A 20,330-nucleotide genomic window follows, 5' to 3' on the forward strand; every position below is an offset into this window, starting at 1 on the left:
GTTTTGAGTGGATTGCACTGTGTCATGCCAACCCTTTTACTCAGAAGCATGTAAAAGAAAGTTGTCTCTCCCCCAGCAGTGGTGTGGAGGGCACTTTTCACTGTCTCACACTGAGTGAAATGAATGAATAATGATGTGGGAACGAATAATGAAAATTTGTCTCTCACTCAGGAAAGAAATTCTCCACTTAAATAAGTTTAAGGGGATTTTTGTGGATTACAATATTTAATGCAGTTAATATTAGTTTTCCTCTTTTAAAGAGGAGGAAACTGAGACACAAAAAAGTTATATCTATCATATGATAGATATCTGATATCTATCATATGATATGAGATAGATAGTTATATCTATCTCATATCATATATGAGAGAAAGGGAGGAAAGATTAACACCAGAAACTTAAACATTAATAGGTAAACATTGCATTACACCACCTCTCATAAGTAGAGAAATTTTGAAAGACTTGCATTTTGAGTGTATCTTCCACAAGTGTGTAAGGAAATAGAGGAAGAAATACAATTAAACTTAACTTTAAATTTTCACATGGGTGGAACACTTCCTTGGAATTCAAAAGTAATTTTCTGTATTTCTAAGTCAACCTGTTTAAAATGTGTAGTTTCTCTTTAAAAAATTAATATAATGAGGTACGAATAGAAATTTCTGTAATAAAAGTAGAGCTATGAATGGGGCAATCTTTACAGTATTCTAAATAGATATATTTCTGAGTTTGTGGATTTATGTATTTACTTAGATTTTAAACTGGAGAAGCAATATTAATTTCTAAGTTTGATGGTATCATGAGATTATAAGATATCTTTTCTATGATTTTTCCTAAGTAATATCACCCAATCACATAGCTTTGAATATCACCTATATACCAATGGCTTCCAATCCTATTTTTCCACTCTGGATACTTCTTCTAAATCCCAGACACATACACTCATCTGACTATCCGACCTAGCCCTTTGATAACTAATTGATATCTCAAACTGAACACGGACATCACAGAACTTTTGCTTTTGCCTCACAACCTACAATGGCCTCCTCTCTCAGGCTTTACCATCTCTGTCCATAATGTCATCATATCCTAGGTTATCAGGTCCAAAATCCTGATACTCTCTTTCCCTCATACCTCTCTTCAAATCACCTGGTAAATCACCTTGTTGGCTCTGCCTCCTTAAAATATGTCAAATTCAGCCCTCTATCTCAGCTGCTGCCTCATGAATTCACCATCTAAATGATCATCATCACCTGGACTGCTACAATGTCTTCCCAAAGCATCTTCTACCTCCACTCTTGCACCATCAGTCTTGCCTCCACAGTAAAAAGTAAATCAAATTATGATATTATCCCAAGGAAAGCCCCTCCAATGGCTTCCCAATGCAACTAGAATAAATCCATTCTCCCTTCCATGGTCTCTAAGACCCTCATAAATGCATCCTGTATACCTCCTCAAACTCACCTCCCTTCATTCTCCATTTACTTGTTTCCACCCACACTTGCTGTCTTTCATGCCAAGCACTGATTATTTCTTCTACTTAACATGTCCTTCCACTAGACCTGAAACTTCCTCTTTATCATCACTCAGACCACAACTATATCCTCTTGAGAAGCCTTTCCTGACCCTTCAATTAAAGTAACACCCTTCACCCCACAATTACCTTAGTTCATCTTCTCCATATGAATCAGTCCCTGAAAATATTGATTTGTTTATCTGCTTATTAGCTGCCTATTCTCATGAACAAATGAGTGTAGCAACTTTGAAAATCTTGTTCACCACTGTATCTTCAGCTGACTGACTAAACTGAAGCTGAAACTAAACTGGTATTAACAGTATGATACATTGTAGAACGCAAAATTAATGGTGCAGCGTAGACTGCCTTTATGTAAATTGTCTGACATATAAGTATATGTATTATCTATAAATGCCACATTATATAATTTATGTGTTGGTTTTCCTTATAGCACTGAGATATCTGAGAATTAATTTTAACCATATTATTTTAGAAACCCCGGATGTTCTGATTAGCTAAATAAGATGTTAAAAGTCTTCTTCACGTTTTCCTATACGAAGTATCCAAATTGCTCAGGAAACTTCCGAGGGCCAATAACTGGGGAGAGGAGGTTGGCAGACAGCATTAGAAGGGAAGTGTATGATAATAATATATTGAATAAATTATACAACCACCCAAAGATTGGATATCCAAGATATGCACGAATCAAAATTCCTCTTCCCTATGTGTTTTTATAACATGCATAGCCTTCTTTTACTGTGAATTATTACCTACTGAGGTAGACAACACTAGGAACTTTCAAACGTCTTTAAAATGTAATGGATTTAAAAATCGAAATACCTTACATATCCCCAAAGGTCACTTGGTCCCACTAATTGGTCAGATATCAAGTACGTATTATGTGAACTTGAAATAAAATAATCACTCAATGGATGAGTCATATCTTGATAAACACTTTCATACTTATTATTAAATAGTAGACATTCAGACGAATCCATGTATCTTGTAAAACCTTCAAATGACATCTGGTGTGCTTGTTTAACTATGAAAATAAATAAAAAGAATGCAGAAATATCATTAGTAGTATATAAATTACATCTCACTTTAAAACTTAGTAGCAGAGTATGTTTCTAGAATATTCATTTAGAATTAATATTAATACTATTTTTAATGTTTCTTTGGAAACAAATTTTTCTAAGGTTCTTATATTTAGTTCTTTTATATCAACATTCAAGTAGATTATATATTATTTAATCATCTCTTATTTTTAATATTTTAAAAATACATACAAGAAAAGTACATATGTCATAGATCCATTCATTTCCACAAGCTAAACATCTATGTAACCAGCACCAAGGTGAAAGAACAGAACAGAGCAGCACCCCAGAAGACCGCCTCCTGTTAACTTTCTAGTCTTCCTCCACCCACACCACACCCCCAAGTGTATTCAACGGTCTGGCTTCTAGCAGCATAGATTCCGTTTTCCCTGGTTTTTGTGTTTTATATAAATGGACTCACAATATGTATTTTTTTGTGACCGATTTATTTTGCTTGACATTGTTTATAGGATTTATTCTTGTGGTTGCACACAGTTAGACATTTTTTATTCCCATTTTCGTATAGCTTTCTATTGTGTGAGTACACCACAATTTGTTTATCAATTCTATTCTTGATGGGCATTTAGATTATTTCCAGTTTGGGGTTATTATAAAAAGTTCTGCTATAAACAACCAGGACATGTCTTTTGGTGCAAATATGTACATGTTTCTGTTGGGTGAATGCCTAGAAATGCAACTGCTGAGTCATTTGCATATTATCATCTTTAGCAAATGATCTCTGAACTTTTATACTCAGTATCATATAAACCAAAATTATCTATTTAAGCAGAACACTGGCTCTGGAATGAGACAGCTTGGGTTAAACCCATTTATTTGTTATATGAGGAGCCTGTTAATTAACTTCTCCCTATCTTTGGAATGGTGGTACAGTAAGTCCCCTACATACAAATCTTCAAGTTGCGACTTTCAAAGATGCGAACTTGCATTTGCATGTCCACTCACGTAAGTTAGTTCACGTGTCTGGCGTGCATTGTCACATGCATGCATCCTCTACAAGTGGTTGTGCCTCTGTATACTTTACTGTACAATACTGTATAAAGTAGTACAGTATCTTTACTTCAAGCCCAGGATGTCCAGAAGCAAGCGTAAAAGCAGAAGTGATGTAGCTGGTACTACTGTACTTTTCAAGGTACTGTACTGTAAGATTAAAAATGTTCTCTTTATTTTTTGTGCTTGTTTTTTATGTATTATTTGTGTGAAAAGTATTAGAAACCTATTACACAGTACAGTACTATATAGCCGATTGTGTTAGCTTGGTACGTAGGCTAACTTTGTTGGACTTACGAACAAATCGGACTTACAAATTCGCTCTCGGAATGGAACTCGTTCGTATGTAGGGGACTTACTGTAATCATAACACCCATCCCTGCATACTAACTTTATATATTAGCTCTATAAAGGTTAGTTACTGTTGCTTTTGTTGCTGATTACTCAGTTTGCCTCAAATTAAAAGTTGGTGTGAGTATTCACCTTAGAATAGAGAGTGGTGATCCTTGGCAAAGAATTTTATTTCTGGGAATTTATACTACAGAAATAGAGCCTCAGACAAAGATGGATGTGCAAGAATGCTCACACTAGCATTATTTATAAAAGCAAAATAAATGGGGTGAGGAAACAAATTAAATCTCAAGCTATGATACAATACTAAGCAGCCGTTACAAATAATGTATCAGAAAAAATATATATAGTGACATAAGTAAATGTTTATGACATCATAAAAGTGAAAAAGCCAGCATTCAAAATGCTCTTACAATTTTGGTTTAAAAAATGAAAGCTAGAAGAAAATACATAAAATGTTTACAGTCATGCAAACTATTTCAAAGTTATGCAAATTTAGAAACGTGAGTGTATGGGGCAAAGGCATCATATATTGTAATAGTAATGATTTGCATGAATTTATTCTTTTCCCCAGTGCAATTAGCAGTGATTGGCCTATAGCCCTTTTGAACTATTAACTAATTAAGTAACTATCTTTGGTAATGGAATAGAAAACAAACTCCTCTTATGCCTTTAAAAACTACCAGACTGAGATGAGAGTTAATCTCATGGATTTTTATTTTTAAAATAAAATGAGGTTTTCCTCATTTGGTATTGACATATGTCAAGTATCAATGTGGGATGAGACTGAGAAACTTGGCAGCATTTGGGACTGTAAGATCATAATTCAAATTGACCTTAATAAGTCTCTAAAGTGATCAACAGTGTAATATTATGGTTAAAATACAAACACAATTCCAAGATGTCACTGGCACCATCCCATTATCCCTTTGTATCTTTTAATTTACCACCTGCAGGTAACAGTGGCAATTTTTTTTTTGAATATTGACTGGAATAATGCTACTAAAAGTGCTTGTCTGTGAACTGGTTGTTTCCAGGTGGCAATGACATAAAGAGCTTGAACCAGAGCCTAAATCAATTCACTACTTTCTTAGAGAAAGTCTTTGCTATTGAAAGGAAAGAAGTCAGCTGGACTCATCAGATGTTCTTAGAGATGTACTTGTTTTACGTTCTGATGCAAGCTCTTTATCTTGTTGCAAACCTGCAAAGTTTTAATGGTGATCAGACCAAACTCTTACTAGCACTATCTTCAGTCTTACCACCATGATACTTAAAAGCCTCCAAGGTCTTTACGTGGCACTGAGTCATGAGCCAAAATCTTAATTATGGCCAACAAGACCAACATGACAATCCCTGTCCAAAAGCTTTTTGCCCTCATTCTCCAGGTTCCAACCACACTGTCCTCCTCTTGTTCCTCGATTCTCCAACTCAGGGCCAACACTTCTCTTCCCCCATTTTGTCACATGTCTAGTTCTTTCTCACCACTTAAGTCTCAGTTCAAATATCGCATCCCCATCGAGGACTCTCCTAAACAACCAACCTATGGGGACATATGTATAACTGATTCACTTTGTTATAAAGCAGAAACTGACACACCATTGTAAAGCAATTATACTCTAATAAAGACGTTTAAAAAATAAATTAAAATAAATAAACAACCAACCTGAGCTAGACCTCATGCTTGTCTACTCTCTATTTTATTTTTTTCACAGTACATAGCACTCTCTGAAATTATCCATTTGTATGTTTAATTATTTATTGTCAATCTCCCTCCAACCCCTATCAGGAGTATGAAACCTAGTTTGCCTTGTTCTCCACTGTATCCCCAGCTCCTAGAACCATACTCGGTGGCCACAGATAAATATTTGAATAAATTATGAATGTACGAGCCCATGAAGGAATAAGTCTTGTTTTGTTAGGACCCATATTATCATATGTTAAGCATTGGTGGCCATAAACCAGTTTTCAAAGGCAGAACTTGGGCTTTCCTATATCCCTTGTTGATAAATATTTTGAGCTATTCTATTAATTTCTGTAGGGTTAAACAGCATGCTTTAATAGTGTTTTTTGTGCATATTTTATTACATTATTATTTATTTTATTTAAAAATAAACATAAATTTAAAAATTGAAATATTTTAGCCAATGAAGGATGAGACAGAGATCAAAAACTATACGACCAAAAAAAAAAAAAACTATACGACAGCTCACTAGCCAAAATGGTCATTGAACTTAAACCAGATGACTGCATTCAAAAAATGAAAGAAAAGCAAAAATGTTTTAATGTTTATGAAATGTTGTAGACAATTATGTGTATACACAACAGGAAATTAGTGATTTTATAATGTTTTATTCTTTCCTAGAATTGTTTTCATTTAGCTAATTTAATATTCATATATTTTTTCAATAAGATAGTGTATAAAAATGGAGTGCCTATACCTGGGTTTTTATCTTATTAATGAATATCAAGACCCTTTCTTCCATTAGAGTACTTGTAATAGAATCCTCATCTTGCTTTCCCTGCATAAGCTAATCTCTGAACACTTGAGAGATATACAGAAGCAGCTAAAAGAAAGGAACTGGACAATGAAAGAATGCCGCTGTTACACAACATAGCTTTCTAAAAGATACATCTGCTGTCTGTAAAATATGAAATTAAAACAGCCAACATATAATATTACCCATAAGAAATCTGACCCAATCAAAAATTTGAATTTAATAAGTGCAATTCTTAAAAAATAATTTGCGTATAAATATTTGATAAAACTTTGAAATACAAGCATACCTTCTTCAATAGGCTCATATTTTTGAATGATCTCAGAAGCAATACTTTTATTAATGTCAAGTATATACTGCTCTTGTGTCAAAAATTGGGCCAGATTCTTTTCAAAAAGAAATTTCCGGTTTTCAGAATACGTGTTGAAAATCTCAATAATTTCTTCTCTGTGTGCAATAATTCGATAAATTTTTCTAAATTCTTCTATGGTGATTCTTCCTTGCTTCAGCCTGTCATTGTCCTACTAAAAAAAATGACTGGTGGGCTCACATTGTGAATATAATAAATATACAAAATGAAGACGTTAGAGTACTTGTGTAACATATATACCAACTTATACTGGAAAGAAGTTACATTGGATTCTTATTTCAGATAATATACATAAAACTGCATGAAATGGTGCCAAAGTTGGGGAAAGGTTAGTGGATCATCAACACTTAAAACCCAGTGGCCAGAGCTGCCCAGTTTAAGTGAAGAAGTGTATCCTGCCCCTGGGGAGAGTTAGAGCCTTTACGCAGTTCTTTACCTGGAAAGACTTGCCCGAATTCAGGCTAAGCTGCTAGAGATTCTTCCAGACTTAGGACATCCCAGAACCATTTGGATTTGCCTCAGACCTTCTCCTCACTGTGGTGATGACATATGCCATCCCACAGAGCTCATTATAGTCGGCTGTTTTGTCCCTGCCTAGTTGGTTTCCTCTATCAAAAGCTTTGTTTTGGGCACTTGGAAACTGAAATCTAGGACATGGGTCCATCATGAAGGGAAAACAGACCTGTGGTTTCAGATCTGCTGGGTCTGAATGGGAAAGGAAAGGTGATCCAGCGGGGTGCAGGACTGCAGAGGGAAAGGTTGACTCTGAGAGGTCATGAAACTTTCAGGGACATGTGTCCTATAGAGTCAGAAATATGAATCTAAATATCTGGAGGGGGGTACAGGCTTGAGATGAACATGTTGGAGTTATTCCTGGGTGGATGTTTGTAAAGAAATGGTCAGAAATAAGAAGACCCTCCGTGTAAAAAACAAAACAAAACAGAAACAACCCAATAGCCATAGTTGGAATGGAAAGAAGTATGGGAGAAAATGAGGATTCTAGGTTATCTTTCAATTACACATTTCATTTTTCTATTCTACTCTACTTGAGTAGCTTCTTGAAACCATCCAAACAGTATGTAATCCCATGTCATCAATAGGCATCCTGCACCATAAATGTCAGAATAAATCAGTCATTCAAGATCACTGTAAATACAGAAGCTGCAATAGGTGGTAATACTTTGAGGAAGTGGAATCTGCATAATCACTGAAGGAACTGGGAGAGGGACGAACAAGGTCAGTTTCGATGAGAAAGAGTAGCTTCACCTGGTTGTTCTGGAAAATACACATTTGAACTTTATGAGATAAGAGACAGGAAAGTGGGCTGGGTCCAGTTATTTAAAGTAACAGAATCACTGTGAGGTTCTGAGTAGGAAAATGACTAGCAAAGGAGAGATTTAGTTGTGATTAGTTGTGCATTACCGATGGGAAGAGAAGGAGAACTGCAGGTAAGGGAAAAGAGGAGATGCCATCCAGGTGGGAGGTGGTGAGTAGAAACTAAAGAACAGCTGTCAGTAAAATTATGAAGAGAGAAGTCAGAAGGATTCAACACATTAACATTTTAGATGCATGAGGGAGAGAAGTCAAGAAAGTCTGGAGTTGGGGAGAGTTAGAATAACTAGTAGAATTAGAGTATCACTTACAAATAAAAAACTGAGGTATAGGAAGTGCACCTTAGAAGGACATTTAATTTCCAAAGAAGCTATTTATATTTTAATTTTCTCAATACATTGCAAAGTACTTAAGTACAAAAAGCTCGTGTTAAAGGGCCACTGTATTGTGGTGAAAAGCTGGCAATCTGTAGACAGTCTGAGCTGACATTATATTCCTAGCTCCAAAGTGAGTGGGATTTTGAATGTCTAAATTAAACTATGAGCTTCATACTCTTCATCTGCAAAATGGGGATAGAGAGCACTACTTATGTCAACAGGTTGCTATGAGGATGGAGATATCAGTGTATTGTTAGGTCTTTTCTGTGTCTGTTTCCCTCACACCCTCCAGCCTAGTGTTTCATCTTTTGACAAATTTAACTATAAAACAACCCTAAGGTACAACAGAGGATAAACATGCTGGAAATGATCTCTTCACTTTTTTAGGAAAAGTTCACTGGTGGTTACCAGAGAGTTTGATCTGAGGAATCCAAGAAACAGTCTGAGCTGGGAGTCAAGTAGGAAGAGCACCAGCTTAGTTCAAGGAGGAGCATTAATTTACACGTACAGGGCAGCTTGAAGAAGCAGGGGCTGGAATGGAGCCCCAGTGGGAATGAGATGGTGATAAGCTTGGGAAGAAGGTTGGAATCGGTGGTCATCAAATGAGAAGTTGGGTCTCCAAAGCTCGTTAAACAATAATAGCACCTTAAAATTACATAATCTTAAAAATAATTCATATTATCAATAATCTCAGTAGACTATGAAGTTCAATTTACTGTTTTGAAATTCTGGATTTTGAGGTCCACATAAGTCAATGTTACAGAATTATTTTTTTTTAAATTTAGCTCCATTTTGCTCATAATTTGTCATAAGATCTTAAGCAAGTCAATAAAAATCAAAGTGTGCCTGTAATTCCCGAAACATTTTGTCATGTAAAATTGTATGAATTAAAAACTTTTATCTTACTGAATAGCAGCATACAATAAGATATACTTTATCCACTAAGCAAGGAAAATTTTGTTTCTTTCAAGCAGGATATAAACTTGACCATCTGAAATGTCCTCTGGTAACTCGTTCTGTTTTGTTTTTCCCTAAAGATTGAAGTTGTTATCTGATACTAGAAAGAATTAGAGATATAAAGTTGAAACAAAATTCCACAAATCCAAATAACTGCTACAATTGATCAAACCCAAAGGAAATGAAGGGTCAAAAATTAATCAAATTACCAAAACAGAAAAACCACACACAAGAGGTGAGAATCGTATCGCTGAAGATGGGAAGTTCTAATTCTGATAGAAAGAAAAAAGGAAAAGGAAAGTAACAAAGGGTAAGTAATAAGGAGAAGAAAGATGACAGAGCGTCAGCAGAAGGGAAGAAAGAAGAAGAAAAGTGCTAAGCAAGGAGGGTTCAAATCTGAGAACTGAGGCACATAACAGCAGCCACAACTTGTAGGGTACCAATGTATTAATATCTCCCCTGTAGGAGGGAACTGAAGGTCAAAAATCTTATGTAAATTGTACCCAGTCTCACAGGCATGGTAGACCAGGATTTGAACTAACTCCAAAACAATAAGAACAAGCAATGGGAGGAAAGAGAAAACAATACACCATTGCACGTATTGAGAGTATATGTGCAGAAATAAATTGTGTCAAATACAAGTCTGATCTCTTTAACTCTCTTAAATTTCTCAGTGTTTCTCCTTTGTCTTCAGGACAAAATCCAAACTATTGTGTGGAATCCAAGACCCTTGAAGACATCACTGATGGTTTCTGTCCTCACCCTCTTCTCCCTTGCACTTCACACTGCCTGTGCTCTGAATTAGTTGCAGTATAAACATCAAGCTGTCTCTTGCTATTGTAAAGGCTGTTTCTTCTGTCTGGAATGCCCTTCTTTATAGTACTTCTTAACTTACGAATTTCTACTAATCCTCGAAAAAGTGTCCTTCTCTAGAAGTCTTCCCTTATGGCCCTCTGTGTCTCTTCCTCAGGCCTTGTTAGAGAGTCCTACTCAGGATTCTTAAACTATTCTGTACCTTCTTCTCTCCTAGGGTTTATTACACTGGAATTAAAGCCTTTTTTTCCTACTTCTCTTCTAGAATTGCCAAATTGTCTCAGACAGGAAGTCTGTCATCTGTTTCTTGTATCCTAAGTACTTATAAGAGTGCCTGACTGAGGTCTTCAGAACTTGGTCTAGCACCTAAACAATTTTATGATCCTGGTGAAATATGTTCATTTAATTGGATAAAGGGGCTAAAAATCTCCCTAAAGCTAGGGAGAGTAGGAAAACTATTTTTAAAAACATATTACAGAAAAATATGCAAAATCTCAGGCCCCACTGCAGGGAATACTATAGCTTTTTAAAATGTTACATATTAATCATTTACAGTTTACAACATAAAGTAAGAGTAATGAAGCCATCTTTCTCCTGTTTACAAAAAAAAAAAAAAAACCACGAAGCTCATTAAGTGGTTATTCTTTGCAAGCATTACAAAAAGAAATTTCCCAAACAACTCTTTCATTATTTATGTATAATTTTAAAATATATCTTTTACCTTAAGACTATGAACCCCATGAAAGTAGATATTTTATTCTTATTTTTATTCCCACTACCTGGTACTGGACCTACGCTAAAGTAGGAGGCTAGTGATTATATGTTTAAATGAATGGCTGAATACAGGAGGATAAAAGAACATATTAAAATAATTCTATTGTTAGTCATTCTGATAGTACACTTTAGAAAACAGAATTAAGCCTTTTCATTTTGTTACCATTCTCCATTGCTCAGTTTGTTAGTAAAAAGATGAAATCCTGCTTTAAAAATGACACCATGAGAAAGCTGATCTATCAAAACAAGAAATTTTAAAATAAAATGTAACATTTAAAATTATCTCTGAAATTACACTAAAAACAAAGTATTCAGAATATATTCTAGGAACTCATATGACTTGCAACTTTCTTCCCAAACTCTGACAAACTTGTTTAAACTACCTGGCAAACTTGGTTTTTTCTCTTTTGTCATTCTGTTTCCTTCTGCTTCTATTGCACAGACACAGCAGCCAGAAGCACCCAAGTCCCAGTCTTTCCTGAAGAAGGCCTATTTGCATACCTTGGAGACTGTAGCCTAAGGCCAGGAGCTTGTGCACACAAGCTGTTTCCCAGAGGACAAGCCCCTGGATAGCCTGGCTCTGGCAGCCAGTGGGGCTTGTGTTCACGGTTCAGCAGAACCCTGCCAAACAAAGAGAAAGTCCTTGGCTGGCAGTCCCTCTGGGGCTCCGCTCAGAGGGGATGGACTGATGCCCCCATCTTCCAGTCTTTCCCTGAAAGATGTCTATTTGCACACTTTACAAGCTGCTGCCTGAGGGTCCAGCTTCCAATCAGCCTGCATCTAGACGCTGCCTGATCCTCCGTTATGAGACACTGCCAGGTCCTGGTACACCCTCAGTGACTGGGAGCCATTAAGAATGAAGTAGGCTGCTTGGACTATCACAACCAGAACCAGGGCTGAACTGAGTGATAAGTTTCATCTCCTACATGAGGCCACCCCTTCAAGACTGGCACAGGGGCTGTCCATCTAAGGCACAGAAACCGACAGAGAGTAAAAGAAAATGAAGAAACAGGAATATGTTCCAAACAAAAGAACAAGATAAGACCCCAGAAACAGACCTTATTAAAACAGAAATAAGTGAATTACTTGATAAAGAGTTGAAATAATGGTCATAAACAATATGGAAGTTCCTCTAAAAACTAAAAATAGAACTACCGTATCATTCAACAAGTTCACTTCTTGGCACTCATTCAAAGGAAACGAAATCACTATCTTGAAAAGCTATCTGCACCGCCCCATGTTCATTGCAGCATTATTTACAATAGTCAAGGCATGGAAACAACCTACATGGATAAAGAGAATATGAGATATATATGTGTGTGTGTGTATATATATATATATATATATATATCATATAAATATATATAATATTTTTCATCCATAAAAACAGCATTATTTACAATAGTCAAGGCATGGAAACAACCTACATGGATAAAGAGAATATGAGATATATATGTGTGTGTGTGTATATATATATATATATATATCATATAAATATATATAATATTTTTCATCCATAAAAAAGAAGGAAATTCTGTAATTTGTGATGTCATGCATGGACCTTGAGGGCATTATGCTAAGTGAAATAAGTCAGACGGGCAAAGATAAATACTGTATGATCTCATGTACATGTGGAATCTAAAAATAAATGAACTCATAGCTAGAGAACAGATTAGTGGTTCTCTAGCTATGGTGAAGTGGATGAGAACAGCTAAGGCGTAGAAGAGGGGCAGGATGGATGAAGGTGGTCAAAAAGTACAAACATCCAGGTATAAGATAAATCATTCTGGGATGTACTGTATAGCGTGGTAACTATAAATAATACTGCTATATCATATATTTGAAAGTTGCTAAGAAAGTACTCTTAAAGGTTCTCATCACAAGGAAAAAAATTTGTACCTACGTGGAGAGATAAATGTCTACTAAACTTATCATGGTAATCACTTCATAATATATACATATATCAAATCATCATGCTGTTACACCTAAAGCTAATACAACACTGTATGTCAATCATGTCTCAATAAAATTGGGGGTGGGGCAGAGAAAGACTCATTAAGATTTCTCAGGAAGAGTTTGTTAAGTAAAAAGAAAGAAAATTAAGAACTCAACTTTAAGAGGAGAACAGAAGAGGAATGCTAGCAGGACAGATGGAGGAACGATATGAAATTTTAAAGAAAAACTTGGAGAGAGTTATGTCTTAGGAGTTAGAATAGAGAGACGTTTAAGAAAAGAGGGATAAATAAAATGCATGGAGAAGCTAACCATTGAATTTAGCATTTTCAAAATAAAGAGGTTTTCAAAATAGGTGTGAAGGCAAAATTTATTGCAATGAAACATTGAAGAAGTTGGAGGAAGAAATGTAAAGGATTCTTTGAGTTTATCTGCTAAAAGAGATACTGTAACATTTAGAAGAGGATATGGTGCAATTTATTTTTCAGATTAGATTAAAAATAAACTTAGACTCTGGAGAACCAACTAAGGTAGGAAATCATAAACTCGAGGTGGAACAAAACACAAATGTAAGTGCCTGAATTGACCCAAGTTGCAGATTCATAGGGCAGAGGCAGCAGAGAAATATCCTACCTCATCTCTCTACCTTCTAACTCCCAATCCATTCTATACTGCTGCCAGATTTATCGTAAAATATGCAATATTTCCCTGCTCAAAAAATGTCAATGGCTACCCATTGCCTACGAAAGCAAGTCCAAATTCCACGGCCTACCAGTCAGGATTTTTATCATCTGGCCATAACTTGCGTTCCTACACTCAAGTCATGGCTGCTTACCTTTGATTCTTCAACCACTTCTAGCAATGTGATCTATACATATTGCTTTTCACTCCTCAAGGTCCAGCAAGAATGCCACCTCCACCATGGAATCTTTTATAAAAGCCCAAGTTAGAGTCTCTGTCTTCTCAGATTCCCTGTTAGTATTACCTAGGAAATTTATTATAATCTACTTCTAAAACAATAATTTCTGTATTTCTTTTCTCCTTAAAAGAGACATACAGTTTATTTTTTACAATCGCGGTTTCTAACAGAGTGCCATGCACATACTGTAGATTTAATAATGGTTGCTAACTGCTTAGAGAATTTGAAGACTTAAGGTTAGTCCTATAATAATATAAATTCTTGAAATTGGAGAGGATACTATTTCATACTCAGCAAAAATCAAGAGTGTCATCTAAGACTAGCTGTATGTATTGAAATGGCACATAATATTTCCTAAAAATAGCTGACATGCTTCAAATTAAAGATAATAATAAAGCAATCAAAAAAATTTTAGTAAAGGATAAAAAAGAAACTTAGAGAACTGCTGCTCAAGCCATGACTCAATAATTAATTTTGTAAAAAGAAGTTTACAATATTTTGACAGGGTCATAAATTTACATGTTCTTTACTCAAATTTTATAAAAAAATTTCACCTTAGAAAATAAATTCATGTCAGAATTTATGTCAGCTTCTTAGGAAATCAATGAATGTAACGTAATTTTCTATATTTTTTTGAATGATCATGAAGTAGCTTCAACTAATATTTATCGAGTGCTTACTTTATGCCTAGCTTGGTACTAGGTACATTCACAAATGATATCTTATTTAATATTCAGAACCATCCTCCAAAATAACTATATTAGTATCCCCATTCTGCAGATTAAGACATTTGCTCAGAAATTTCTGGCTTGCCGAGTACTATACAACTAGAATCTAATAGATTGAACAATCTCCACATCCATTGAGCTTGCTAATGACAACAGCTGAGCATTTTGTGTGTGTGTGTGTGTGTGTGGCCACCAAAAACAAAAATTCATTATGATTCATTTTATTTGCTCTGGCTAAAATGTGTACCCTGAAGTGTGGAAAGATTAGCAGCAGAAGTTAAAGCAAAAGACTCAGATGTTTAAACTTAGTCTTCACCTTTCCAGAAAATTCAGTTAGCCAATACATTTTCCCTGAGCATACTACTTAATCAACATTTTAATGCATACACAGCAATTTAGCCTAAGGCAAAAAAGTATTTTCTATTAGAGGGCCTAGGGGAATTATTTTAATAGAAGAGAATGTTTTATCATAATCATCAGCCTTGTTTATATGTAATTTATGCTTCTAAAGTATTTGAGGTCATTTTAAAGGGTATTTTGAAGTATTCTAAGCAAACTCTGCCCCTCTAATTTCTATAATTAACATTGTTTTCATAGCTACTTTAAAAAGGTTTTGCTAAACAAAATAGACCTTCAGTCCTGCTATGTCCAAATAATCATAAATTTCAATTAATGAGCTATTTATTTACTTGTTATAACTGTTGAGCATTCTACATGACGCTTTTCAATATGGCATGCATTTTACTCAAGTGCATTTCAAACAGCTGTCTCTATCTTGCAGATAATTCAAAGAAGCTTGATAATCACTAAATAAGATTTTCAATATTTCACATTTGATACAGATTTAGCATATTACTACCTCTATATTGTGCTGAATGTGAATTTCATTAAACCTGGAAGCACATAGCTGTTTCTCCCTTTGGGCAATACCACTGGGGGAAAATTCTATGTGTAAAGGTCTTTCACAGAAACTTGTGTTCTTCACTTGTGGTATTAGACATGAATTGATTAAAATTCTGATAGCTTATTGCAGCACAAGCTACTTGGATTCATAGAAACTGCTCTGAATTCTTTGTCTTTTACTGCAGTCTCCTGAGAAGTACAGCTTTTCTTTTTCGAACCTCCTCTTTGTGGTTAGTAAACATGAGGGCTAAATCTTATTGAGAAAAATGCTTGTTGCCTCTGCTGTGTGTTTCTGCTTATTTTCTAAGCAGAGGCACCAACCACCTTTCTTCAGGACTAGCTCTTCAAGGATGTTTACGTAATGAAGAGACAGTATCTCCCTCCAGGGGAAAACTGCAGGTTTGTTTACTGTCCAGGATAATAATGATAAAGACAGCCTCCAGGGCAAAGATCAGACAGGCCTACAGCCCATAATAAAAGCTCTGGCTTTCTAAACTTGAGGTCCCTCTCAGGTAATGCCACCCACCCGCGCGTGCACGTGTCACCTGACCCTCCTCACATCACACTTTGGGAACGGGGCTAGGAGAAATGGCACCAAAATGTTGATACTCTGGCAGTTGCTATTTTTGTGAGTGCCAAGCTGTCTTTTTTCTCTGAACTGGAAACCTGCATCTGCCAACATCCCTAAAACTATATCAGGCTAGCTGAGTAGCTCGCAGGTAAGGTAACACAAGCTTCCCAGTTTGTATTAGTTGGTAACAATTTCAACCAGATTGTGTTATCTGGCTACTCACTTTCAAGAAACAAAATCATATTCAGGGTGCCTATCTTCCTAACTATCTGAGCTGGCCAGTCTAGTATTCTTGCCTGACTCGCCAAGAAATTTGCCATCTTCTTAGTGCAAAACTCAGCTATCACTTGGCTTTTTCTTTTTTTTTCATGATCTTTCCCTTTGTCCTCTAGTGACAGACTTGATCCAGGTTCCCTTCCTACTAATTCTTCTTTTAACAAAGAGAATTTACGGCTTGTCTGCTTTGAGGTGAGAAAAATGCAATTTTTCTGAAGATTGCCCATTCCTTCTATAAATCACTAACATCCAATCCATTTACCATTTCATCATTTATATGATTTGATCTAATCAGATGACCAATCCTAATCTGATGTGAACATTCCTGCATTCTCAGCAGATTGTTCTAAACTAATAACCTGGCATGATTTCAAATTTTATCAACAACTCATTTTATGTCTTACCTAAACTCTTTGTCTTGATTATAAACATATTTAGCATAATTAATTGCTTTAATTCTTAAGAGACTAATCTTTCATATGTGTTTTCTTCAGAAAGCACCCAAGTAGTTATCGACATTTTCCAATATTGGATTAAATCCTTTCTAGGGTGGGATGTTCAGAGGGCAGATATTATCTCACCTTAAAAATATACTTCACATGAACAGTATTGTACCGAATATCTAATTTTTCAAGTAATTTCAGAGTTTTTTCTAGGGTAATTTTTCCACATTTAAAGTCTTCCCGAACCATGGACAAAAACCATGTACGAAGCACACCAAAAAAAGAAGTTAAGGAAATTCTCACAGAAAGTCATTAAGTACTTAAAATGACTAAAGAATATTTTACCTCTCTTCAGTTCAACGTTTTTATTTTCAGAGGAGAGTCTATCTCAGGCTTAAATGAGAAAACAATTTTATGATAAATAATATTTTTTAAAAACTAAGTAGGCACTACTCTGTGGTAAAGGTATGAAAGGGTATAACACAATAAAAATTACAGGAAAACAATAAAAATTAACATTTGAGAAATCAAGCTATTACTTGGGAAATATAGTCTATTTTCTGAAGACGTGAACTTGGGAGACAGCTGAACATCAACACTTGATCTCTCTCAGCATTAGTTTCCTCATCTGAAAAGTGGTCAAATTAATACTTCCAGAAGGTGGGGGCATTCAATGAGTTCAAACCATGTCTGATATGATTATTACCACTACATTAGCCAAATGTCAGGCTACACGCATGCCCCCAAAAAGCAACATTTTAAGGACCATAAAAAAGAGTAAAAAAAAAAAAAATGCCATGGTGAGTGTCTATTTGGTATGAAAGAGAAGATGAAAATAATCAAGCTTGCTTATTATCTACAGAGAAACTACAAAAATTAGGACACTTCAAATTGAAAAACTAAGGTTAAGAAGAATTAATACGACAGTCTATAAAATCGTTAAAGGTATTGGTAAAAATTGTTCAACAACACACTCAATTTCAGATTGTTAGAACTAACTGGAAACCCTTCAAACTAATGGCAATGACTTAATATGGCAAAGCTCATGTTATTGCAAGAAAAAGATACAGGAAGCTAGGGAAACTCAGAAAAGCTCAGGGCAGAAAGGGAAGGAAGCAGTTTTTGCTTAAATGAGAGAAACTTAAGTTCAGGGCTCTTCAAAAAGAATGAGAAAAGAATCAAGGAAAGGGGATAAATCAAAAGAAAGAGGAAAGAGGAACCGAAAGCACTCTGAGCGGATATTTGTTCTCCATATTTTCATGACCTGTAGCTCCGTTTCTCCCCGCTTAGAAGTTTCTCCCCATTATGAGTTGCCACAAGTTCCAAATATAATTAACTCTGCCCCTTTGCAGGAGACGGATTTCTTGAAACTCATCCACTGATGCCAGTGCCCCTTTTCTAGAAAGAAAGCAGAAAACACAGTGGTTTGTTGCCTTTGTTCTTTGGAGTTAGCTCAACACTTAAATCCCACAGAAACCATATGTAACATGTGGTCTCTTCACTTCACTGCCCTTAAAACTTTCTGGTTTCTTGCTTATGTTCTGACCACTTCCAAACCCACAATGTTTATAAATGAGGCATCTCCTGCTGTCTGGCATTTTCCCATGAACTGCCGTCGTACCTCATTTTATTTTTACTATTTTGTTTAAACCCCTCAAACCTTTCAGCATAGCGTGCTTCCATCGGGTTGGGGACAGTTATTCTGAGGGCCTGATTGTACATCAATGCCATTGTGGTCCCCCAAAGGTGCAAAGGGTTGCCAGACACTTTCTAGAAACTCTGGGATGCTTCTCTAGATCCCTGACAACATATAACGCACACAGAGACACACCACTTTTGAAGAAGGCTGTTCTGAAGGCTAAGTTCTTAAAATCTTCAAAATTCTTACAGCTGGTTGGCTGGGCACCACGCTGTCAGGTGACTATCATGTTTTTCTTTTGGTCTGAACACCTAATGTGATATCATTGAAAGTTCCATACTTCATAGAGAAAGCTTCTTTATGACTTCATCAGGAGACTCAGAGCTTGCCAGACAACCTGTTTTTTCATGGTCAGACATGGTAATCTTAAGCTGAATGTGTAACACCTTGATGGGAAGGTTGTCCCATGGAATGTCTTCTCATCTTTGAATACTCTTTATTTCAGAAGCTCTGCTTCTGCTACAACCAAACATGTCACTTAGCGATCTGAGTAAGAAAGAGAAAGAAAAGGTAATTCTCAGACTGTTAATACAGGCTCCTCCAGGGGAATTTGTAAATGCCTTTGATGATCTCTGTCTGCTTATCCGTGATGAAAAACTCATGCACCATCTAGGTGAGTGTGCAGGCCACCAACACTGCCAAAAATATTACGTCCCACTCTGCATCGATGGGAATGCGGTCCTCCTGTCTCACCACAACGTAGTGGGTGACTACCGATTTTTTGACTACCAGAGCAAACTTTCTTTCAAATTCGACCTGCTTCAAAACCAGTTAAAAGACATCCAAAGTCACGGCATCATTCGGAATGAGATGGAGTACCTGAGGACTGTTGTTCTGTGTGCCTTAAAGCTGTATGTGAATGACCACTATCCAACGGGGAACTGCAATGTGCTGAGAAAAACGGTGAAAAATAAAGAGTTCTTGATCGCTTGCATTGAAGATCACAGCTACGAAACAGGAGATTACTGGAATGGCCTTTGGAAATCGAAATGGATTTTCCAAGTCAATCCATTTCTAACCCAGGTAACAGGGAGAATTTTTGTGCAAGCTCACTTCTTCAGGTGTGTCAACCTTCATGTCGAAATCTCCAAGGACCTGAAAGAAAGCTTGGAAGTAGTTAACCAAGCTCAACTGGCTCTAAATTTCGCGAGGCTTGTGGAAGAGCAAGAGAATAAATTTCAAGCTGCAGTCTTAGAAGAATTACGGGAGTTATCAAACGAAGCCCTAAGAAGAATTCTTCGAAGAGATCTTCCAGTGACCCGCACTCATATTGACTGGCAGAGGATACTCTCTGACTTGAATCTGGTGATGTATCCTAAATTAGGATACGTCATTTATTCAAGAAGTGTGTTATGCAACTGGATTATATAAAGGTTGCTCATGGTAACTGTCTTGACCTGATTACTTTGTTTCAGGGGGCGGGGAGGGTGGCAGAGTTATTTGCCTGAAGTTGAGAAGCCACTAGACATGCCTGTCACTTTGCAGATGCAAGTTTTGGGTTGTTTTGTTTTTGTTTTTTTGAGGGGGGGATGGTTGGTCACATCGCACAGCTTGTGGGAACTTGGTTCGCCGACCAGGGATTGAACCTGAGCCTTCGGCAGTGAAAGCACAGAGTCCTAAACCACTGGACCTCCAGGGAATTCCAGATGCAAGTTTAAATTAGGGACAAGTCTACCAAATCATTTTATTCAAGGAATATTTACCAGTAAGTCAAGAAAATGATGATGGAAATGTATTTCATGGTAGGGACC

The 20,330-nt window shown here is 36.2% G+C and overlaps 2 protein-coding genes across 2 annotated transcripts in view; one reads left to right on the forward strand and one right to left on the reverse strand.

Moving 5' to 3' along the window:
* The window catches only part of PLCZ1 (phospholipase C zeta 1), a 47,910-nt gene extending 30,763 nt beyond the window's left edge, over positions 1 to 17,147 (reverse strand). The window contains exons 1-3 of the mRNA XM_007126979.3: positions 17,019 to 17,147; positions 6,754 to 6,985; positions 2,354 to 2,555 (exon numbers count right to left, since the gene is read on the reverse strand). Coding sequence (XP_007127041.2) covers positions 2,354 to 2,555; positions 6,754 to 6,985; positions 17,019 to 17,129 — 545 coding nt within the window. The 5' untranslated portion in view covers positions 17,130 to 17,147. The remainder of the gene's footprint in view (positions 1 to 2,353; positions 2,556 to 6,753; positions 6,986 to 17,018) is intronic.
* Positions 17,148 to 18,887: 1,740 nt separating this feature from the next.
* CAPZA3 (capping actin protein of muscle Z-line subunit alpha 3) lies at positions 18,888 to 19,963 on the forward strand. The gene has a single exon (XM_007126980.1). The coding sequence runs from the start codon at positions 19,051 to 19,053 to the stop codon at positions 19,948 to 19,950; it is 900 nt and encodes a 299-aa protein (XP_007127042.1). The 5' UTR covers positions 18,888 to 19,050; the 3' UTR covers positions 19,951 to 19,963.
* Positions 19,964 to 20,330: the final 367 nt, after the last annotated feature.

Source organism: Physeter macrocephalus, chromosome 6, assembly GCF_002837175.3.
Source record: "Physeter macrocephalus isolate SW-GA chromosome 6, ASM283717v5, whole genome shotgun sequence".
NCBI classification, from domain to species: Eukaryota; Metazoa; Chordata; class Mammalia; order Artiodactyla; family Physeteridae; genus Physeter; species Physeter macrocephalus.

Coding starts and splice junctions, on each gene's coding strand:
- CAPZA3 (XM_007126980.1), top strand. CDS start 19,051: ATGTCACTTAGCGATCTGAGTAAGAAAGAGAAAGAAAAGGTAATTCTC.